Source organism: Dinoponera quadriceps, unplaced genomic scaffold (genome assembly GCF_001313825.1).
Source record: "Dinoponera quadriceps isolate SergipeBrazil2010 unplaced genomic scaffold, ASM131382v1 scaffold1658, whole genome shotgun sequence".
Taxonomy (NCBI): Eukaryota; Metazoa; Arthropoda; class Insecta; order Hymenoptera; family Formicidae; genus Dinoponera; species Dinoponera quadriceps.
Window position 1 is genome coordinate 1,703,896 of NW_014555920.1, and position 22,252 is coordinate 1,726,147.

The following is a 22,252-nucleotide window of genomic DNA, read 5'->3' on the forward strand; positions in this document are numbered from 1 at the left end:
TAATTTACGCACACGTGTGTCTCTCCCCCCCCCCTTCTTACTTTCTCGCTTTCTGCCTCTCCGTCGGTGACGCAACTGTTTGAACGCGATAAACCAGTGACTTCTCCCCACGTCGACGTGTGTGTAATTATAATAGTGAGCTTTCCATAAACGTTTCGCAGAGTATGAAGATGAAGAAGCACGAGGAACTGGAGACGCCGACCTTCACCACGAGTATCCCGATCGAGGTCAACGACGATTAGACACACCGTGCGCGCGGACCCTCCTTCAAAGTCGGGTCTGCGATCGCGTGACTTCGATTAGACATTGAGATCGGCCGGCCTAGCGAGACGACGACGAGTCGACGCCTCTGAAGCGGAGTTTCAACGGCACGCCTTTTTTGTAATTTAATAACCAGCAGCAACGAAAACGACCGATAGAATCCGTTGGGACTCCTCCCGTCTTTCCCAGCTGCCGAGCTCTCGTGGTCGTCGCCGCGTCATTGATCGGTACATATTTTCTACTAATCATTGTTAGAATTGTCATCGAGTCTTTCTTCTCTCTCTCTCTCTCCTCTCTCTCTCTGTGTATCTTTTCCTCTTCCTCCCCTCTCTTTCTATACCTTTGCGAGGATTCAAGTCACATGTGAACGAATTAGCTTTTTTACCGCAAGCGACGCGAAAACATATACAAGTGCATTTAAGGCTTTCGACAAATCTTACAAGTGATTCTTAAAGTATTCGGTCTCCTTCCTCTCTTCGTTGCTGTACTTTTCCATTACGTACGACAGGTGTACGTAGTTTTGACCTGAGTAGTATTAGTAAGATTTCAATTTGCTACTGTTGATTTAACGATTGAGTTTATAACGGAGGAAGCGATGGTTTCTCGCCGTTCCGGCGAAACGAACCGCGGGAACCAACACGACGAATGCAAAAGAAACGTATGCGTCGAGCGGAAAAACCGAATTGGTGCCATTGTTTAATGATTTTGGGGTCTTTGATAAAATTGATTCTTTCGCATAGCGGCGTAACTGTTATCATGTAGGATAAAAAACGTAAGTGAACTGAATTAGACTACGAAGTAAGTACGAGACGCGTTTCGTTGCTGTTTCCAAGTTGCGAGCATAAATGTCATCTTGTACTTTTAGACTTCTTTTTCATCGCCACCGCTCCTTCGTGTCACGCAAGTTGATGAGAACCAAGATACTTAAACATGACTGAGTCATTCGTATTAACGAATTTAGAGGTACGGTGTTCGCGGAATCGTAAACAGGTCTTCTCTTTAACACGACTTTTTAGGGGTTTTACGCGTTATCGTGCGTCCGGTGCATTTTTTTCTCGATATACGTAGAAAAAAAAAGGAGAGGCGTCCATTGCGAAACACGCGATTCAGAGTGCGTACGTTTCTTCTGAATTCCGCAGCGTAGTACGACGCATTTTGTTATTCTCGTTTCATTGTTAACACGTTTACATATTGAGTTAATAAATGAGGTGAAACGAAAAACGGATATCGCGAATGATCGATGCTCCATGACGTTTCTCTCTTTTCTCTCTCTTTCTCTCTCTCTCTCTCTCTCTCTCTCTCTCTCTCTCTCTCTCTCGAGTCGGGCTAGTTGGAAGCATTTAATTAAAAAAAAAAAGGAGAACATCTCGACACCACTTATTTCCACTAATACACGATCCACTGTGCTCTAAAGGCAGAAAACGAAAAACGAGCAACTGTGTCTACTCGATATTCCGTATTAGTAATTCTATTATAATTATTATTACTATTATATATTATATATTATTATTTTGGTTTATATACCCGTAGAAATGTCAATATACCAGTGTTTACAGTAACATTCGTTACACCCTCGTTATTCATCACTGCGAAAATGTTCGACTCTAACAACTCCTTTTGTCCGTACTACGTGATCTGAATTATCTATTGATGAAAATTAAATGAAGATCACTCCGTAAGATGTAGAACAAAGAATTTCCTCAATATGTAACTTTAAATACGCTAATTGCGCGGATTGTCCCTATTCCCGAGTATTCGGGTACCCATCTATCGCCTAACTTCACGGATATGGTTGGAGTATTTCCGGATAATTCCTGTGTAGTCAGCTACCCGGGTACTCGGATTGATCGGTTTTCTCGAGTATTAAGCGAATACTAAAAATTATTGATAAAAAGAGCGTAACAATTACGTTCCTCTCCCGACACGGAGAGGATGCAAGATCCGAATATAATTTACAGAGCCAGGTTTTCCAGCTTTTGTAACAGATAAGTTAAAGACGCTACGTCACAAGGCATAACATTAATATATACAACCCAGTCTGTAAGAAACATTAAATCAATCGTTTAAAACATTGATTTTATGTGAATTTTATAAATATTTTGACACTTATATTTTATTAGTGTATTTACAAATTTGTTACTTGATAATATAATATTCCGGAATATTAAAATCGTAGTGTGGAAATATTATTTTTCATGTTTGGGCCAAATACTGTTAACAATGACGTTGCATACAATATTAAGAACTATATATTTGAAAACGTTACAGGTTAATGAGATGTCATTGTAATAATGCTACGTTAATGATTTTTTGCTTACTGGATATTATATGTTATGTCATATATTTAATTAGCGCCTTTTCGTATATTTTTACACAATACTCGAATATTTCACGTGATCTTTAGTGTCCGGGTAATAAGAAAATCAGCTAACTTGGGTACCCGGATATCACCCTCAGTTCTGGGAAATACTCCGCACACTCGGGGTATTAACTGGGTACTCGAGTACTCTGGTGTTGACGGCACAAGCGAAGGTAAGTCTTAAACGCGTTAAATAATCGCAAGTATCGTTTATCTGTAATGACGCGACCTCGCCGCTTTTCTCTGAGGTTCTCCAGCCTCGACTCGCGTTCCCTCACTTTCTCGCCACTAGATCGATCTAATTTTCCCCGCGGCGGTCGGTATTTTTGCGCGAGTTTCCGGAGGACTCGCGCCGGACGAGATCGGGCGCACGTAGATACATATGAGAGAGAAAGAGAGGGAGGGAGAGAGTGCGCGCCCGAGTCTCTCGTACGCGCTTTAAAATAGCCCGCGCGTTCCTGCCGTCGCCACCCCCGCGCCGCTCTCGGCCGCGTGACTGTGGCGAACTATTATGACGCGTCTTCCATTCATAAATAGGATGGCACTTGTCGGCGCGCGGCGGCCATCTTGACTACGTGATCGCGCCAGTTTCCGTGGACGTCGTTCGATCGTCGCCATCGTAGCGCGGCGTTCTCGAAAAAAGAAATCCGTGCGACACTCGCCCGGGGAAAACCTCGCCCGTCGTGCGGCTCGCTCGTCATCGTCGTCGGTCGATCTGGTGCGCCTCACGGGAACTGTGGCGAGTAGCGCGGTGGTCGGTACGCAGTGCACAGCTGATCAGTAGCCCCGACGGACGGTAGCTGCTCGGCTCGTCGTCTCCGCAAGCCTGCTCCTTCACGATAACGTGAAAAAAAACGCGGGGAGAAGCGAGGAAAGGAGATAAGAGAGGAAGGAACGCGCCGGAGGAGAGGCTGGTGCGCGGATCGGCCGCGTGCGTCGCGATCGTGCACGGTGACAGGTGAAAACCCGAAAACGAGAAGGGAAGAAAGACGAAAAAAAGAGAGAGAGAGAGAAAGCGAACGAGCGAGCGAGCGAGAGACAAGACAGAGAAGACGCGAACGAGCGAGTGTGACAGAGAGCGTGAGCGAGGGCGCGCGCGCGCGAGATAGAGAGAGCGAGAAAGAGAGAGAATTCGCTCTGGTGGACGACAAAGCGCGCGCGGATCCTCTCGGCGAGCGACCGGAGTGCCGTTGGCCCCTTCCTTCTGCTACGCACGAGGAAGAGAAAGAAGAAGAAGAGGAGGAGGAGGTGGTGCACAGCAGTAGCAGCCGCTCGTCGGACTTTTCCGATGGTTACCGTCCGGTGAGTCAAAACGTCTACTTGTTCGGTCGTCGCCGGGACGAAAGTTCGGGTCTAAAAGCGGCGCTCCTCAGGCCGTCGTCGTCCATATCGATAGAGATGAAGACGACGACGACGACGCCGCCGCCGTCGTCTCGTCACTCGCACTCTTCGTCGCCGTGAGGAGCGAGGGAAAGAGGGAGCGCGCGGCGGAGCGCACTCTGACTTTTACTCGCATCCGTCGGACACCCCACGCGGCACGAAAATACACCTGCGATGGAATGCACTGGATGGATACACCGCAATAACAATGCGTGCGTGTTCTAGAAATTCGGGCATTGTAGGGCCTCTCTCTCTCTCTCTCTATTGCGCTTTTCGTGCCCTCCCCCTTCTTGCTCCTCGATGAGCCTGCGGGAACGGACGGGTCTGTCGAAGTTATTATGTGGTCTCAAATGGTATTTCGGCGACTGTGATCGGGGATCTTCGGTGAGGACGAAGGAACGGGGCGAGAGGAGGATTTGCAAGGTCCGTCTTGGAGATAAATGTGATTGCAGCCCGTTCGCTCCGTCTTTATTGGTATGCTTCTGCATTCCACACGGGATAAATAATAATAATAATAATAAATATGCGTTCTCTCGAATCTTTGTCCTTTACAAATCGCGAGGCTCTTTCGTTTTCTCGCCGAAGTCCTCGACTTCCTCTTGGACGCTCTACATCGTGTTCGTCAGCGTCCACGCTGAATTGTGCTTTCTCGAATGTCGAAATTGAAGTTCAAATGTTGAAATTTGACTTTGTCCGGTCGCAAAATAATTGAAAAATATAAGAAATTCGAATTGCCGGGTCTCTTTCGTGTTACCGTTTGTAGTGTTCGAATTTACGTTCCCGGAACTCGCGTCGGTTTCGATACTTGCGTAAGTGACTTACGACAATCTTGTTTGGATAATCCACTGTAAATTCCCCAATGACGAGGAAAAAGGAAAGAGGAAAAGAGAGAGAGAGAGAGAGAGCCGTGATTTGCATGCACGCGAGTAAGTTATTACGTGTTCGTGTAAAAACGCGAGCTATATGGTGAAAACGCAAACAAGCTGCATGAGATAAAAAATTTGTATAAATTAAAAATTCACATGTAAGCAGGGATATAATTTTGCATGAAAATAAAGCTTGTTTACACACGAAGAAGTTTTATGTAGTTCGACGAGAAATATATTTTATTATTCAAGATTAATTTTCATAAATTAAGAGGAAAAAATTGGATAGCAATTGAATAACAAGAATATGTTTTTCGTGGAACTATATAAAATTTCTTCGTGTGTAAACAAGTTTTATCCTCAACTAAAATTGTAAATTCTTGCGCTTACATATGAGAATATAAGTTTCGAATTGATACTAATTTTCTTCCATATAATATTTCTTTGACATACCGATAATCTATCAGGTTGTTCGATAAGTTTATAAGGATTTTTACGAAGAATCCTGAAATGATATCTTTACAGTTAGGCATAACTTTATTATCTTCGCTTTTTTCGATGATCTGTCATAAAAAAAGAACCGTCAGTACACAAAAAAATTAGTCTTAAATCAATAAAAAGAAATAAATAGATATTCTTATACATAAGCAAGAATATTATAAACTTCTTAGGAGATTTTTGTTTTGAATTGAGTTCAAGTAATATTTACATCAATACAAGTCATAATTCAATCAAATCAAGACTAAAAATCTAAGATCATAATATTCTTTCTTATACATGAGAATATATATTCTTGACTTGAGAATAATTTTTTCCTGCCAGAATTCCGACGTTCCTGCGAGCATTCCGGCGCTCCTTTGAGAATTCTTCAAATCGGTCAATCGTTCGAAACAAATAGTTTTGCACAATTAGCAAATTTATTGTTAAAGAGGAGGAAGAAACCTTAGTGGAAGTACAAAGCAATATAACAGCGCAATCAAGGATGAGACGCGAATTCCATCGGACACGGGAATTCTCGGGGCGATTATCGCACTTTGGAAAAGAGTACGTTTGCTTTCGCCGTCGATGCGCCCGTCGGTAGAAGCGGCAAATATTTATGGTTCTTTCTCTGCGGGAGTGAGCGAAATTTGCGCAATCGACGATAGATTAATCACCAAACACGCTCGGCACTTCTCTGCGCGAATAACTCGACACTGGGTCACGCGTGAATTCTCGCGACGGGTGGAAGCGTCCCCATTAGTACGTGTAATTCTTCCTCGAGGGGGTGCGCGAATTGCGAATCGTGATCGTGAGAGTGGCCAAAGTCGCGTATCTTTCGCTCCGAGACTTTAATTGAGACAAATTTTAAGGAGATCCAACGTGAGACACCCCGTATGTAGGCGGCGACGGCGGTGTTTGCGGATTCTCCCATGTGTGAAAGAGAAAGAGAGAGAGAGAGAGAAAGAGATGGAGAAGAGGAGAGAGAAAAAAGTATATTATTTTCAGTATATATAGGTGGGTGTTTATTTTTGCCGCGCGGTCGCGACTTATCGCGGCTCTGCTTAACGTTAACGGTGAGTCCCTCGTCAATTATTATTCTTGGTTCCTTATTTTCGTCTGGTGGTCGACTTGACGCCCCCGACGTACGTTAAACTCCACGCCACGCGGATTAGCCGCCATCAGGCCTCCACTCCATGAGACGTCGAACGCGAGCGTGGCGTCGCGACGCCGAGAGAGATCCGTCTTGACGAACGAGACGGACAATAATAATGATATCACAATAGTAGTAATTACGTAAGATTTCCCTCGGATTTGGGCGTGACACGATCTTCACGAACATATCGGTCAATGGCGGAAGGATCGTGACACTTTTACACCTCAATGCACTCTTTGGCACGCATCCGTTATTCACTGGGGGAAAATTGCTTTTTTTTATATTTTTCTCAACTACAAGATTGCAACGCTTGTTTACTGTTTTCACTGAGCTTCGCAACACATCAGTATCGGATGGAGGAATTGGTGTTTCTCAGTAATTTTCCGAAGATAAATTTTCTCGGGAAAAAACACGGATTTTTCTTCCAATTTTTCGGGGATCTTTTTCGGTTTCTTATCTTCTTTGCGGAAAGAAACAAATCAACGTGGCAGGTTTCCAGCGAACACGTGAATTTTTTTAAACGAATTTTTTCACCCTCGGTTGAAGAAACTGAAGAAATCCGCGGAAAGAAATGGAAAAGAATCGGTTATTTTCCAAGCCTTCAAAATTATATGCAAACTTCCCTGCACTGACCGCGTCTGTAATATCATGTTTACATTGGAATGGATTTTGAATACCGCAGTTCTCTCTCTCTCTCTCTCTCTCTCTCTCCATCTCTCGCCAGTAGCTACTCACAGCTTATTACGTTCGTGCGTCGCTGCTAATGAGAGCTTATCGCGTGCAATTAGCCGGCGAGGCCGATGCGAAGCAACAGGTGCCGCCGCATAGCGCCGTTACGCGCTTTGTAATTTTAGAGACGCGCCGCGCCTCGTCATGTAATTCGACGGCGGCGAGGATGTGCAAGGCGAAATCGCGACCCTCGGATTCGATTCCGAGAGATTTTCCACTCCGCCTTTCGTTCCCTCGCGGGAGAAGATTAGGCGCAAATCGCGCGAGTGGCTCACCTGTGTGCGCGTGTGAAAGAAAGAAAGAAAGAAAAAGAGAGATGCTCGCGGAACCCCGTCGGACTCCTCGTGGTCGCTCTCCTCCGACGGCTCCTCAGTCGGCCTCGGATCTCGTTGGAAGTAGCCGCGGATTTCCGCGGCGCGTAAAAATAATTTCGCGGCGGAATAAAAGAAAACAAAAGAGGGGCGGGGGGGAGGGAGGGAAGAAGAAGGGAGTGCGAGGCGTGTGGAAATACCAACGCGCGGAATCCGTCGCTTTTCCTCGTGTTTCTTACACCGGGGCCCCGGACGAAAACAGCCCCGGCGACGTGCTCCGGCTTGTGCGTGCGTCCGTGTATGTGTCTCTCTCTCTCTCTCTCTCTCCCTCCTGGGTATTTCATGACACAAATATCTTCTCGGCAGCCTGGAATTCCGCTTTTCCTTTTTCGCTTGTCCCGACGAACGGCGCCTTTCGTTCTCCTCTTAAAACGTGTCCCCGTGTCGCCGATAGAAACGTCCCTGCTCGCCGGCGAATCGTGTCTCTATCTCGCGTCCAAGAAGTCGAGTTTCTTTCTCTCTCTCTCTCTCTCTCTCTCTTTCTGTCGACTGTCTTTATCAACGGCACATTTTGCTCTCTTATTGGTTCTCTCTATCTGTCGAAACACGGCGCTCCTTTCCTACCCGCGAATTCTTCGATTAAATTGAAATTCAGGTCTCCTTCGGAAAGCCTGACGGAATAAGATTCGACTTTTGATGATTCGCTCTCGGATAATATCCCACTGAAATTTATTCTCAAATTAGTAGAAGTTCAAGTTTCCCTCGACTTATCGTCGCGATGTGTTCACTGCTTCGCCGCATTTCCCGCAATCTAATCAGTCGAACGAGTTCGTCGCAGGACACCCGCATCCGCTCAATTGCGTCGATACCATCGTTGAGAAAAAAAGAGAAGAGGGAAAGGAGAAGCACTTTTAGCACGAGCGGTTCGGCCGATCGCGCGAGAATCGCGAAATCGGGGAGCCGGAACGAATTCGCGCGGCCACCATCTTCGAGAGCGCTGCCGGCTGCCCACTCGCATTTATTTGCATTTCGCTCATTTAAGTATAGACTTGTTTTCGAAAATCCCGAGGAGGAGAGCGGAGTTACTTGCCAAAGACCGTCACAGAAAGAACAGAAACGGTGTAGTGAAGTGCCGGTCCGGTGTAATGATGGACGGGCCGAAAGACGTAAGGAATGAGAATATTGCCTCGTGTAGAAGCTCACGTCGTGAAGCATGTCCCACTTACTCTCACTTAAACGCGTAAATAAAATGTATCTGCCAGGTAAATACACCGTGCATCCAAGAGCGAGAACCTCGTCGTCTGAACGTCTGCGAGAAATTCGCGGGGCTTTTTTTAGACGGACACACTCAGCTACGCTGAGAGAGAAATACAACTATTTTCGGGGACAATATCCTTCTTTTTTATTTTAACCACATAAGAATACCAGTTGCAACATGCGCGTAAGGTTATTGTCATCGATCCTATAGTAACTTACTAAAAAGATGGTTTTCTTGAATTTTTGTGGTTAAAAAAAGGATATTGTCGTCCTCGATAATAACTATATTTTTCCCTCGGTATACGTAATCGCAACTTATCGAGTCGAGAATCGACAGATAAGTGGATAGATAAATAAGTAGATAGCTTTGTTAGATTTGTTAGAGAGATTGATCGATGGGCACGGACACGGAGAAGACGCGATCGACATTGCGTAGGCGAGACGAACGCGCCAGAGCGGACACACTTTTCTCCCTCCGATTGACGCGTCACTCAACCTGACCCGCCGTCTCGCCAGGTGCGAGGAGACGGAAGAAAAGGAAACGGCGGAGAGAGAGAGAGAGAGAAAAGGATTATTAATTCCCACTAGCACTTTATTTTCCGCCGCGGTGGCCGCGCGCCAAGTACGAATTCCACGCGGCGACGAGACTTTTTCCACCCCTCCGGGGAGCCTTTTCCGATCGAATTGGCGTGTCGTACGCGCCGTTTGCCAATCGCGAACTCGCGACAGCGGTTAAACGCACGTTCGTCCCAAGCGAGCGTGCCGCGTTAAATGACAAAGGAAGTCGACGGTAGTCTACGATAGAAAAAAAAGTACATTTTTTCCATTTTTCTTTTTCTTTCATCAGATATCATTCATGCCGATTTTTCAGTATTTTTAGAGCCTAATTTATTTGTTATTTTGCAATATTTTTACCCGATGCTGTGTTGCATTTTGCTGTGTTGTTTTGTCTCTTCTGTTTTTTACGCAACGTTTTTTCATACTCAGGAGTGTATTTTTATGTATATTTTTATCTTAGGTTAATCATGTGATAGATTTATTATCTGGGGATAATAGACGCGTATTAATAGTCGTTACGTGTGGAAACTGTGTCACGTGAGATCACTCGGATCTGAGTTTTCCAGTCGCGTCGCGATTGCAAATGTAATGTCGGCCATCGTATGATTCAACTGAAAAACTCATACAAATTCAAGTCTGCGTATCTCATTGGAAACTGGTTCCAAGCAACGATCATTAACGAGCGTTTTCCACGCATACCGGCGCGCATATACACACACACACACATACACATAGCCGGGCGTCTTTTTTCGCAATTAAATTTATCTAGCAAAATTTCATCACGACTATTGGCGGGAGTGAGCGCGTGGCACGTTCCTCAGTGCCGGCTAATTATGTGGCACTCTTACGTGGCACGCCGCACAGGTGTCCACCGTATTCCTACGTAGCTGCCAATTCCACGATGTAACGGGTGTCGTGGAGCGATCGACCGCGTGGGAAATAGATCGGACCTTCAAATTGGCCTGCGCGGATTTTGGCAGTTTTCGACGAGAAAAATCCACGATGACGTGACATCGCGCGCGCAAGCGCACGTGCACTCTGGATTCCTTCTCAACGTGCGCTCAGTTGTTGCTTCTTAGTTGTGTGTAACACGTAATCGTGCGATCGTAAACAAGGGATATTTCCATTCCGATTCTGAAATTCAGATTTCTCGCTGTTGCACACAGACCGGCCATGACAGTCTTAATATTTATTAAGTTGAGGGCCGTTAAAAGTTTTCTATCACATATCTGCATTCATGTAACGGGTGAGTGCAAAAATTCGTGCCCGATTCCAATAGATGTCATTGGGAAAGTTGTATAGCGTCATTGATTGTTATGTATACGTATTGCACATCTATGGGCGAATGACATATTTAATGGTTATTTGAGTGAAAGACTCGTATGTTTTCATTGGACACGAATTTTTGCACTCACTCAATGTTATTCTTCTCATAGCCATAAATTCCATTTCCTCCAGCCAAAACGCGTTTGGTTCGTTCACTGCAAATGCAATCAAACTTTTTTCCCGTGTGCCGGTCTGTGTATTTGTCAGATCGGCGATGGTGTCGATTGTACTTTTATTGATTTTTACGCGGAAAAGCACGACAGCTTGACGCACGGAGAAAAGACCAGGAACTTCTCGGCGATCACCGTGTAGAAGGAACGAGGGGATAACTCACTTCGACCTGCGCGTTTTACTCTTGAAAAACGGGTCGGCCGGCCGGGTTTATAAATACGAGAAGATATGCCACAGAGAGAGAGAGAGAGAGAAAGAGAGAAAGGTTCTTCCCTGCGACGCAGGGGCGAAGGGAAATCCGAGTTCCAAGAGTAACGTGTCGCACCTGTCGGACTCCTGAGAGGGGCGCGTGAGCGCGAGGGAGTCACTCTCGACGCACACGTGTACACCCTTGACGCGTTTTCCGGTCGCCAGGTTCCACGGTCTCTCTCGTTTTTTTCTTTCTCTCTCTCTTTCTTCTTCTCTGTCTCCCTTCATTGTCGCACGCGTCGCGCTCGGGGGCAGTCATCGCCGATCGTCGCATCTTCGCACTCTTCTCATCCGCCTTTTCTCCCTCTCTCCGAGGAGGAGGAGGAGGAGGAGGAAGATCTCGCCGACCGACGGAGAGAAGCGTTCGCGGTCTCTGGACGCGGCCCAAGTCGCTTATCCAATGAATTACAAAATCGCCAGGTTTCTGGGAAAACTTCCGGATCGCGGTTAGTGTGCGCGTCTGTGTTCGCGTTATTACGAGCGCTCTTGGCTCGTCGTCTCATTATCGCGAGCCGCGACGCCGATGGCCATCGTTACAAAAGACCCCGCGAAGAGCCGCGTCGACGGCCGTTAATAGCGCGAATCGAAACTCCGACCCCCTACCGACCGATTCCGACCGATCGACCGACGACCGAGGACGCGCTCGCCGAGAGTGCAACGACAGTGTACTTATACGGCACCCGCAGGTAGGCCCTGCCAGGAGGATGGGGGCCCACGATGGGGGAGTGCCACTGCTCTAACATCACTATCATGCAGCTGTTCCACGAGCTGAAGCAGCAGTTCCCCGCGCTCCCTGATCACGTCGTCTCCCAGTGCATCGCCCAGGTATACAGGTGGCCTTGGTCCATCAGGAGTGTGGCCCTATCCCCACGTTCCTCCCCCCCCCACTCCCCCTCTCGCAGATCCCGCGGCACGATTACGCGGGAGACTCGCTCGCTAACTTCATCATCGATTCCCCCCGGATCGCCGGCCGATTTAACGACTAACTGTGTCCTCCCGATCCGCCTAACGTCGTTTACGAACGTTCATTTGGTAACATGTAAATGTACTACCGTCTGTTAAGGTGGAAGCACCAATGGACACGTACCTATTCTGGACATTCTTATTGTCTTGGCCTTTAAATGCGAATATTGAAAGTAAGCATTTAAATACCAAGAGATCAACAACGGCCATAGTTAAGTGCGTGCCCAACCATACTTTCATCGCATAGTATTCTCTAGATTTCTTGGGGTGAAATTCCACTCGATAAAAGCAGTGATCGGCCGAGTAAGTAACAAGGTAAAGAGTAAGTAAATAATCGACTCACTGTCACGACGAATTGGAGTGATTCTTCACTTATGCAGAGTGAATTCTCTACTGAGCGAGATCGTCGAGTGAATATCTTCGCTCTAAAGCGACGAGTAAAATATTCACTCGTATGTAGTGAACATTTATTCGAAGCTCGGAGTGAAATATTCACTCTCGCGATTCCGAGTAGCAGGATTTCCACTTCATTATCTTATAATAGATCTTTCAGTATCTTTTAATATCCCGAGCCGAAATTTCAGTTTCTGCGTTAAGTCTATTTAGTTCTACATTCAGTCTTCGAAGGTCTCGTATTGCACCTCCTTTCGTGTTATAAACGGCAAGATATTTCCGTTTTCTCCACTTGAAGACTTAATGTAGAACCAAGTAGACTTGATGTAGGGATCACAATTTCGCATATTAATTTCCTTATCGCCTGATCGAGCCTTCACTCGTCCCCCTCGAGGTTTCACCCCGAGAAACTTAAAGAACGCTGCCCCCCCCTCCTCCGCATCTTCCTTCTCCCTCGACTGTGTATCATGCATCGCTGAAACCACCTGCACGAGCGTGGAACCTGTGTGTGTGTACGTTCTCGAAGCACACGCGACGTCCCGAAACCAACGGAGGATCCCGCCCTCGCCGTCATGGGTCGGCGAAGAGGAAGAGAGGAGCCGGCGTGGTTTCGGGACACACCGCGTACATCGGACCCTGTACCCGGCACATGCACATACTCGCGAGCGTGGCGAACACGATTGAGATCGCACGCACTTTAGCACGCCCGGTAAAAAGGACCAAGACGAGAAAATCTCGGGGAAGAGTCTCTCGCGCGAATAGGAGAGAGAGAGAGAGAGAGAGGGAGAGAGAGAGAGAGAGACTGCCTTCTCTCACTTCACGCCACGTCGTCCTCCGGGGAATCGTCGGAAAGTTCGGAGCGCAGAAGTGGAGCTGACCCAAGGTACGTGTGCGTTGCAGAACAGTCACGACCGGGAGACATGCGCGAGAAGCCTGCGGGCCACCCAGGAGTCCCGTCCGTCACCGGGCGCCTTCCCACCGCCGCCCCCTTGCGCCGGGATACAGCAGCCACTGCAACCTCAGCAAGCAGCAGCAGCGGGAGGAGCGCCGACGGAGCAGCAACGCGCGTCCCATCAGCGTTGCTGCGCGATGAACCAAGTGCAGCGCGGCAACAACGTCGTCGGACGTCCCCATCGGCCGGCGTCCTTGGACATCGGCATGACGCGCCGGTGCCCACTTGCCAGCTGCAGCCGCGCCTCCGGCGCGACGCCGGCATCGGCGAGCGCCACCCCGACGTCCGCGCCTGCCGCCTGCACGTCGCGCGGCTTCTTCGACGACTGCACCGTCAATAGCGCCGGCAACGCCAACGGCAACGCTACCCCCGGCTTCGAGCTCAACGTCAACGTCGCCTGCAGCCCCGCGGGCAATCGCGGTAAGCCCGTGTGGGACTCCAGACGTCTCGGGGATTGGAAATTGGAGCTCCACGAGCCGATTGCACTGAGAGAGAGAGAGAGAGAGAAAGAGAGGGAGAGAGAGAAATATCTGGCATTTGCGCATACCGAACATTTGGTAGTTGTTACGTTGTTAATGTTGTAATATTGTAAATATTGTGTATTTCTAGCGTTTGGCATCTGGCATCTGCGACTGGAATTGCGTAGTGAATTCATGGTAGAGTCGGGAAAGCTATTTAAGTAAGCGCTACTGTGATGTTAATGTTAATAATCTTACATGCTTAAAATTCTCCCCTTTATTTTTCTAACTTATCAGAAAGTTAACTTAATAATTTGTAATTTATAATATTGCTATTATTTTTTTGTTAGAAATAAAGAAATGTGGCCAGTGTAGAAACGACAAATTTTAGCTGACAAATTTTAGTTAAATCAGCCAGCTTGTTCTCTCGGTGTAATTTCGATTCTTGGCTCGCTTGATCCCGATTGGTCAAGGTCTTGGGTCCGCAATCCTCGATCTCCAATATCTAGTCTGACACGGGCTTTCACGGACAAGTTCGTTGTCGCGGTCGAAGAAAGCGCGTACGCTGAGAAAAAAAGAGTTATTAAGAGTTTATTTGTGAAATATGAGGTTTATTTCACAGGAATAAACGTTTATTTAAATACGGCGAGATAAAGCTTGATTCCTAAGCGAATAAACCGATTAATAAGAAAATTTAGGTATACACTTCACAAAGATATATATTATATATATCCCGTCATCACGATCAAATGTTTTTTTCTAACCAATAAACATCGAAGAAAATATCACAAGAAATATTTACTTCACAAAATTTCAATTTCTTTTTCTCAGTGTATGATGATTCTTTCGAGTCGTACACTGAAAGAAAGATTTGACAACAAGTACCAAAATTTGGTTAATATATGCCGAGCAAATGTTTGATTCTTGCAACTAAATAATGTAATCCTAATAATAATAACTATAATATAACTAATAATAACTATATATAGTATATTATACAGGGTGTCCCAGCATAAGGAGAACACTTAATATCTGGGGAGTTTAAAATAAGGGGACTTCAAAATCAATCGGAAAGAAATAACCATAAAAGAAATTCTCTTTCCACCGTATTCCTCTTTCGGACAGTTCAAATTGTGCTCTAAACACATTTCTCATATCCTTAAAAACCAAAGAGATACTTGGGTGTTCTCTTTATGCTAGGACATCCTATATAGTACAATTTGCAGTAATCAAACATTTGGTCGATATATATTAACCAAATTTTGGTACTTGTTACCAAATTCTTCTCTCAGTGCAGAAATTGAAGATATGATGAGATTTTTTCTCATGTAGGAAAATTTTTAATCAGTGGAAACTCCCCCAACTTGTTCAAGTAGCGAATTATATGTATATACATATACTATATATATTATATAATTATATATATATATATATATATACATATTCGACTTATTACGCACTTTTTGTGCGTAAATATAAGTCACGATGATCGAGCGCTAATATTGAGTGTAAAAAAATGCGACGTGGACCGAGATGGTGTCGAATCAAAAGGAATCGCGGATACCTCGCTCGTGGTAATCTCAGAGACGAGGAGACAAGACTAATGCATCGTACGGGTATCGTGAATAATCAGACAGAAGCGGTTTGTTGGGCAACACAGAACGCGCGCTCTTCTCAAGAAGGCAGAAAATCGTTTCTCTCTTGCGACGTGTCCCTGTAGACTGCGGACGTTGTTAGAGATCTCATTCTCATTAGCTGTCATAAGGTATGCTCTCATACGCTCATGATCATCCAAAAGTCACTCGGACCAGTCAAGGTTCGCAAGTTCGATACACCGTTGATCCCGGCAGAACCACAAACATACCGTCGACTTCTTTTGATTTTAGCCATCGGCTCTAAAACCGACCACGCGTAGAAGTGGAGTAGTAGTGGAAGGAATACATATTTTTTTAATAATTAAAAAGAAAAAATAAAAAGATAGATAGAGAAAGAAAGAGAGAGATGCTCATTCGCAATTTCACGTCGACAGATTTTCGAACGGTACCGACGATCGGTGCCTGTAAACGAAGCGACCTCGTCGTCGTGCCACGGCCTCATTACGCCGAACCTCTGTTAGCCATCGGGAAAACCGGCGCGCAGATCGATCACACCCGAAGCTATACGTCGGTCAGTTTGACCCTCAGGCCGCCCTCCTCCGAGCCGCAAGCACCGATCGATATTAGGTCGGAAGGATCGAGCCTGACTTACTCGACCTCGTCCTTGGATCCGCGCGGCTTCCAGAGCCGCCTGCAGATCAGCATCGGTCCCGGGAACGTCGGCAGCGTGGCGGCCGCGAGGATCAGGCCACCCATAGTCCCGAATCGATCCACCGACCCGATCAGACCCAACAGTCTGATACCGCCGACTCAGATGAGTCCGCAGCGGCCGCCTGGTACGTTTGTTTTTTCATCCACTGTTGGTCTAAGCTTCTCGATTTGCCGCGTTTGCGCAGTTTAATTATCTCGGAGAATATATTCGTCAAGGGGAACTCGGAGAGAAGAGAATGTATAAACTTCGTGTGCATTTCGCGACACAAACTCCGAATGTTTGTTCGAAATAGGTATGAAAATACATTAGAACGTCCGGATATCCATACTTTCCGTGTCTACTTTTCCCAGTTATCTCGGAGATTGTATTTGCCAAGGTGAGAATTTCAGAGGAGAGAGATCAATCAAACGTTGTGCAATGATCTTGGAATAAATTAAATTATAATCTATTCTTCTCTGAACTTTGGGGAAGAGAAGAGACATTTATATTTAATGGGAAAGCCACGTATGTGCTGAGATAAACAAAATTTGGACTTAAACATCACCGTAAACAGCAACGTAACATCGATGTTATAATTCTCCATCCAACGATATAATTGTTGCACGACACGTTGTATCGTCTTTGTAATGTCGTGCGTGAAATTCGACGACACCGATGTTATGTGTTAACCAGTGTTTGCCGACGGGATATTTCGCGCAGAAGAGAAAATATGATATTTCTGTTCGCTCTCAATGAGCAACTAAACGTGTGTGTGTGTGTGTGTAGGACAGATAACATTTAAACAGCGATAAGATTAAACACGCCCCGAGTCGATGGTGGAGGGCCGCTCCTCGGAGTACATTCGCGCGTGTGTCGCGTTTTCAGGGCTGCCGGCGGGACCCCCGAGTCAGCTGCCGAGGCCGACGACGACGATGAGCGCGCCGACTACGCCCTCCGGGCCGTCGACAACGAATATCGTCCAGACCTGCAGTCTCCCGACGACGCCTTCCGCGATGAGCGGCGCATCCTCCCTACAGCAGCCTCCCTCCAGCTCCGCGGAGAAGCACACGCAGACCGCCTCCGATCAGAGATTATCGCCATCGAGCCAAGGTAGCGTCGCCGTCGTCCCCGTGAACGTCCTCTTCCGACGTAGCCGCGGCGGCGGCCCCGCGTTAACGTTCCCGAAATCCGCCCGCGCGCGTATATTTACCTGGAAGTCATTCGGTCGCACGGTACGCTTCGCCCACGCCCGGCCAACGCCGAGAGAACGATATTTACGCATTCCTGACCCCACGCTCCGGTCTATATATAGCCGCACCCGCGGTTACAACTACGTGGACCACCTGATCCGCGGTTTTTTTGCTCATCGGGGGGAGAGCGGCTACTGACGCGTTTCCTGGACGTCGTCGTCGACGTTAAACAATCGACGCACCGTGCTCCTCCTGTTCCGCCTTCTCTCTCTCTCTCTCTCTCTCTCTCTTTCATACACTCGCTCGCTCACTCACTCATATATGCGTTCATTAAAATCGTCCTCTTGATCTTTCAGTGGCGGAACACCAAAGGGCATTGGTCGAGGCGCAACTGATCAGGAAGGAGAAGCTTGCCAAGGAGTTGAGGAACGAGAAGGGACGACTGGAAGTGATGAGGAAGGAGCTGCAGGCGCTCGCCAGACCGCAGGACCCTTCGGTATCTCAAGTAATCTACGTTATCTCTTCTTTCCTTTCACGTCGTGCATGGTATAAATTTCTAACTGACGTCTTCAAGGCATCTGAAAATAGTAGAATGTCCTAGAACCGTCTATAACCGTCTAGTCGTAAAGTGTACAATAAGACGTGTAAGCTAATTGATCAATCACAGTCGATTATTCGTGGACTGTAGAAGACCGGCCATAATAGCCGTGAAGTATGCGATAAGTGTGCAATAAGACGTAAGCGATAAGCTAATATGACCAATTGGATTCTTGCAGTCTAAGAATAACCGACTGTAGCTGATCGGTTATTAATTAATTAACTTACTGCTTTTATAGACGGTCTTGAGAATCCAATTGGTCAATTATCTTACTATTTACGCCTGCATACTTTACGGCTATTGTAGACAGCCTTTTATACGATTTCCACACACCTCTTGAAACTCTTAGCTTGATCGGAGTCTGCCAAAAGTCACCGACGACCAACTCGGACTACGATTACCTCAAAGGCGTCTTTGAGTGATAGATAAGGCGGATGAATACCTTAAGGCGTCTCGACGCGTCTCACCAGAATAACGTATCTTAACGCACCGACCTTTTTCAGGAGCTAAAAAGAAAGCTGAAGAGCGAGATATACCAGCTGCAGATCGAGTGCGACCGACTCGCCGATGAGGTGGATCAATGGTCCGACACACGAGGTACGTCCAATCAATTCTATCGCGCTGTTAAAAAAGAGGAAAGTCGCCCTCGCGGCTTTCCAACGAACGGCTGTATAGCCAGTGCTTGTGACGACCATACATACGCATGCATGTGTATACAACACTTGCAGTACCATTGGGCGAGACCAACGAGGAGTTCTACCAAGGCATTTATACCGGCCAGCCGTTGCCGACGAGACTACTGGCGAGTTCGAATCCGCCGCCGCCGTTGCCGAACCGGCCGCCAGCCTGGCTGCCGGAAGGCCGCTCGGCGACGATCGGGCAGCACGACAACGACCGGGAGGAGCGGGACGGGCCGTCGTGGGTCTGCAACATGTGCACCTTCGACAACCACCCGCTGATGAGCAACTGCGAGGAGTGCGAAATGCCGAGGCTGTTGGACAACGGCAGCGCAGGTATGCAGCGACGCGTGGCGCCGCTGCCGAGGGCGAAAGTCACGCCGAGCACGCCGTTGGCGGCCGCTAACGCGAATGCGAATCGGGAACTTTGTCTGCCCTTTCTGTCGGAAGAGTAACCCCGTTGTCGCCTAACAGCATGCCGTCCGTTTTGCGATGTGTCCCGCGTGAATGTTCGACCGTACGGATGCGAATAATCGCATTGATCGAGTGTGCGATGAAAAATGCTTGAGTGAAAGTGATATTTGAAACCACCTGTAGTTTTAAGAGACCGAGTGAGAGGGGGAGAGAAAAAGATAGTGTATGCGTGTGTGTGTACATGTATTGTTATAGCAGAGTTACAAGAATTGTACCTAACGACGGTTGATTGATTATCCTTTTAGCATAATAAAGGAGAGCGTAATACAGGAGAACCTGCGCCTTCGCTCTCTCACTTATTGAAGACACATGTGTGTGTGTGTGTGTTCGCTGACCTTAACGTCGCATGATGAATTTAACGTGATCCCCTCACTCGCGCACGAATTCCCCCATTATGCACACCTCCAATGCGTTAACTCCTAAGTCGTTGTGGCGTAATTAGTTTTTCTAGCGACAATGATTGTCCCGGCTATAAAACTCGAGGTAAGAAATACATGCATTTCATACTTTCACTCGCTTGAGACGAGTTGAGACGGAATGATGTGTATATATATCGTGGAAGATCGAAAAGCGGAACGCTAACATCGTTTTCTGCAATTTTGCAGGGGAGACGCAGGATATTCACATACGGGTCACGCATCATCACAATTTCTCGCCAAGGCGTGAGTATATTCCTCGGCCGCGATCGAGCGCGTTACTGTGTCTTCGCGAACGCTGAGACCAAAAAAACGGAAATTTTGTGAAATAAATCCAGGGCATTTTCTTCGATATCAGTTCGAAAAAGATTTAACCGCGATGACGGAACATATCTAAATTTTCCTATTAGTTTACTTGCTGTGAATACAAATTTTATTTCATGGAAAAATTTTCAAGTCCTTTTCTCAGCGAACGTGAATGATTACAGCACTTTCGCTGGAAATAATCGCGGCGCTTTGCTCTTTTCAGATACCGTGCACAGCTGGGTGGTATGATGTGAGCTGAATTAGAAACTCAAAGAGAGAACCGTGTGTGTGTACATACGTTATTTAAATTAAATAAACAAATTGTACATATATATATATATATATATATATATATATATATAGAGACTAAGCGACTGTAATAGAACGGTATGGTTAATATAATTATTTATTTTAATTTTTTTATTTGCAACTGAGCGTACGTGTCGCGTTGTTAGAGTCGTTATTTAGCGACCATACAGAGAGCAAAGTCTCCATCTACACATTCACACTTTGACTAATCGGAATTGTTCTGACAATTATATATATATATACACATATATATTTCTCGTCTTAAAAAAAATCTGTATACATATAGTTCCTCGCGTGGTTCGCACGCGTATCGTAAAGTGACATTCGCAACGTGCACAGAAGGTACACATCTCTTTCTCTCTCTCGAACATAAAAATACAACGGTACTTATCTCCTTAGACTCCTATTTGTACAAAATTATCGCACAATACTTAAAATACAAAGTATTTGTAATAATTGCAACGACGTTATCCCGTTATATGGCCGTACCCCTCTCAAGATTCAACTTAGTCTCGCGCGTGTACTCGCCATAGAATCTCTCCAGTTTCTGGTTGAACTTGGCGTTACGTTCGTTGATGTAATCGATGTCCGCGTCGTCGTTGTGCATCCTACGCCTGCTGTACTTTTCTCTCTTTGCGATCCTGCGAAAAGAAGACAGAAGGAATGTAAGTTTATAAAAGATGGTGCAATTTCGGCTGCCAAGTCGTTAGAATAGCTCACTGTTTCTCCAAGTTGGTGACCATCTTGTCGACCGCCTCTTTCCTGTCCTCGTGTAAACCGTGCAGTATGGTGTTGCGATCCCCGTAGAAAGCAGGTCCCAATTTTTCCTTGGACTCCTCGTACGCCTCCATATTCGGCTTAATATTCTTCACCAGCCTGTTGTACGAACGTATCGCCGCTTGTTCGTAATCGGAGAAGCCTGGGTCTGGATTCTGTTTGCTTCGCTTCTTCCTCGCTATTTGTTCCGCTTCTGTGGCAGCTATTTGTAATAATTTGTTCCGTTCATAATCTTCTCCCTGTTGAGTACACAACACAAAATGTATAAAATGCAATAATTTGTTAGTTTTAAAAGCTTGGAAAAATCCAGTTTTATTTTTGGTTCTTTTTTACAGATGAATAAAAAAAATAAGAAAGAATCTGGACTTTTTTTCTATTTTTCCACTAATTTTTTCGGTTTTTCCTAAGAAAAAATAAAAAAAAGCAGCTTTCAAAACCATAATTATATATATATATATGCAAAAATATCAAGATTACATAGGTAACAATAATACCTTAGCCTCAGCTTCTTTCCGAGCAGCTTCGTCCTGTATTATCCATTCAGCCTTTCTCTTACGAGACTCCCAATTGGCAGGTAGCTTGTTCCTCTTATCCTCCTCTACGACTTCCTTATGATTCTCCACTCTCGCTTGGTTCTGTCGAAACAACACGCTATAAGTTAGTCATAACAATAAATTTGGGTAAAATAATAGTTAAATTCCCAGCGATACAAACACTTGAAACTAAATCAACGTCATTCTTAAACAAAAGAATAAAGAACATTACATATACAGGAGCTTACATTTTTTTCTAATTGAGTAATAAAACTAACAAAACCACGGGTTATTCATAAGTTCGAAAACAAATTCCAAGATTTGTGAAATGTCTCGGAGAGGTTAGCTTTGATTGATTCGCAAATTTACCCTTTTAATGTGGAGATCCTTGAGTCTTTTCATTCTTTCCGCCTGTTTTGCTGTAGCGGAATCTGCGGACGATGCACTCGATATGGTTTCGTCCATCTCTGAATCAAAACAAAATATGTTTTTCAAGCAAACTCGTAAGTGCTACTTGTTACCTTTAAAACCAAATATAGAGTCTGAATCTGACGTGCGGGTTAATAGACCCGTTATATCTGCCGACTTTTAGTTCCAAAATCTCTGCTACGAAGCGCTACTGTACTTACCGAGGATTCGGAAACGTGACACAGTTCAACAGTGGGGTTAGCCGTTGTTCATTTCTCAAGTAGTATGACTCCACGAATGGTCAGGCGATCTTCCCCAGTATATTAATATAAAGGTAAAATTCAACAGGCTGTAACTTCGACAAAAATGACGATAGCAAGACGCTTCGCGAAGCATTTTAAAGCTTGAAGTT

General features: G+C 46.0%; 3 protein-coding genes across 8 annotated transcripts in view; 2 read left to right on the forward strand and 1 right to left on the reverse strand.

Moving 5' to 3' along the window:
• LOC106745824 (chloride intracellular channel exc-4) overlaps nucleotides 1–1,820 on the forward strand; it is a 16,305-nt gene extending 14,485 nt beyond the window's left edge. For both annotated transcript variants that reach the window (XM_014621777.1, XM_014621778.1), the window contains exon 4: nucleotides 162–1,820. In XM_014621777.1, coding sequence (XP_014477263.1) covers nucleotides 162–242 — 81 coding nt within the window. In that variant the 3' untranslated portion in view covers nucleotides 243–1,820. The remainder of the gene's footprint in view (nucleotides 1–161) is intronic.
• A 1,887-nt stretch (nucleotides 1,821–3,707) lies between these two features.
• LOC106745789 (TGF-beta-activated kinase 1 and MAP3K7-binding protein 2) lies at nucleotides 3,708–20,578 on the forward strand. Of its 5 annotated transcripts, none has more exons than XM_014621715.1 (10): nucleotides 3,708–3,922; nucleotides 11,787–11,925; nucleotides 13,357–13,828; nucleotides 15,896–16,297; nucleotides 17,038–17,262; nucleotides 17,699–17,847; nucleotides 18,444–18,537; nucleotides 18,669–18,953; nucleotides 19,697–19,753; nucleotides 20,037–20,578. In XM_014621715.1, exons 2-10 carry the CDS (start codon nucleotides 11,818–11,820, stop codon nucleotides 20,060–20,062), a joined length of 1,818 nt encoding a protein of 605 aa, XP_014477201.1. In that variant the 5' UTR covers nucleotides 3,708–3,922; nucleotides 11,787–11,817; the 3' UTR covers nucleotides 20,063–20,578. The 5 variants fall into 5 exon arrangements, with proteins under 5 accessions (XP_014477201.1, XP_014477206.1, XP_014477202.1 ...); XM_014621720.1 differs by having other exon boundaries at nucleotides 17,699–17,838; XM_014621716.1 differs by lacking the exon at nucleotides 3,708–3,922 and adding an exon at nucleotides 3,994–4,212.
• LOC106745790 (pre-mRNA-splicing factor Syf2) lies at nucleotides 20,237–21,994 on the reverse strand. The gene is made up of 4 exons (XM_014621721.1): nucleotides 21,802–21,994; nucleotides 21,394–21,534; nucleotides 20,843–21,138; nucleotides 20,237–20,763 (listed from the first exon to the last, which is right to left on the reverse strand). The coding sequence occupies exons 1-4, from the start codon at nucleotides 21,895–21,897 to the stop codon at nucleotides 20,598–20,600; spliced, it is 699 nt and encodes a 232-aa protein (XP_014477207.1). The 5' UTR covers nucleotides 21,898–21,994; the 3' UTR covers nucleotides 20,237–20,597.
• Nucleotides 21,995–22,252: the final 258 nt, after the last annotated feature.

Excerpts from the sequence above, each read along its gene's own strand:
- LOC106745790 (XM_014621721.1), bottom strand. The coding sequence starts at position 21,897 with ATGGACGAAACCATATCGAGTGCATCGTCCGCAGATTCCGCTACAGCA. Across the intron at positions 21,139-21,393 it reads GGAAAGAAGCTGAGGCTAAG|GGAGAAGATTATGAACGGAA; the intron begins GTATTATTGTTA and ends TGTACTCAACAG. Across the intron at positions 20,764-20,842 it reads GTCACCAACTTGGAGAAACA|GATCGCAAAGAGAGAAAAGT; the intron begins GTGAGCTATTCT and ends TTCTTTTCGCAG.
- LOC106745789 (XM_014621715.1), top strand. The coding sequence starts at position 11,818 with ATGGGGGAGTGCCACTGCTCTAACATCACTATCATGCAGCTGTTCCAC. Across the intron at positions 11,926-13,356 it reads TCTCCCAGTGCATCGCCCAG|AACAGTCACGACCGGGAGAC; the intron begins GTATACAGGTGG and ends TGTGCGTTGCAG. Across the intron at positions 17,848-18,443 it reads AGGACCCTTCGGTATCTCAA|GAGCTAAAAAGAAAGCTGAA; the intron begins GTAATCTACGTT and ends GACCTTTTTCAG.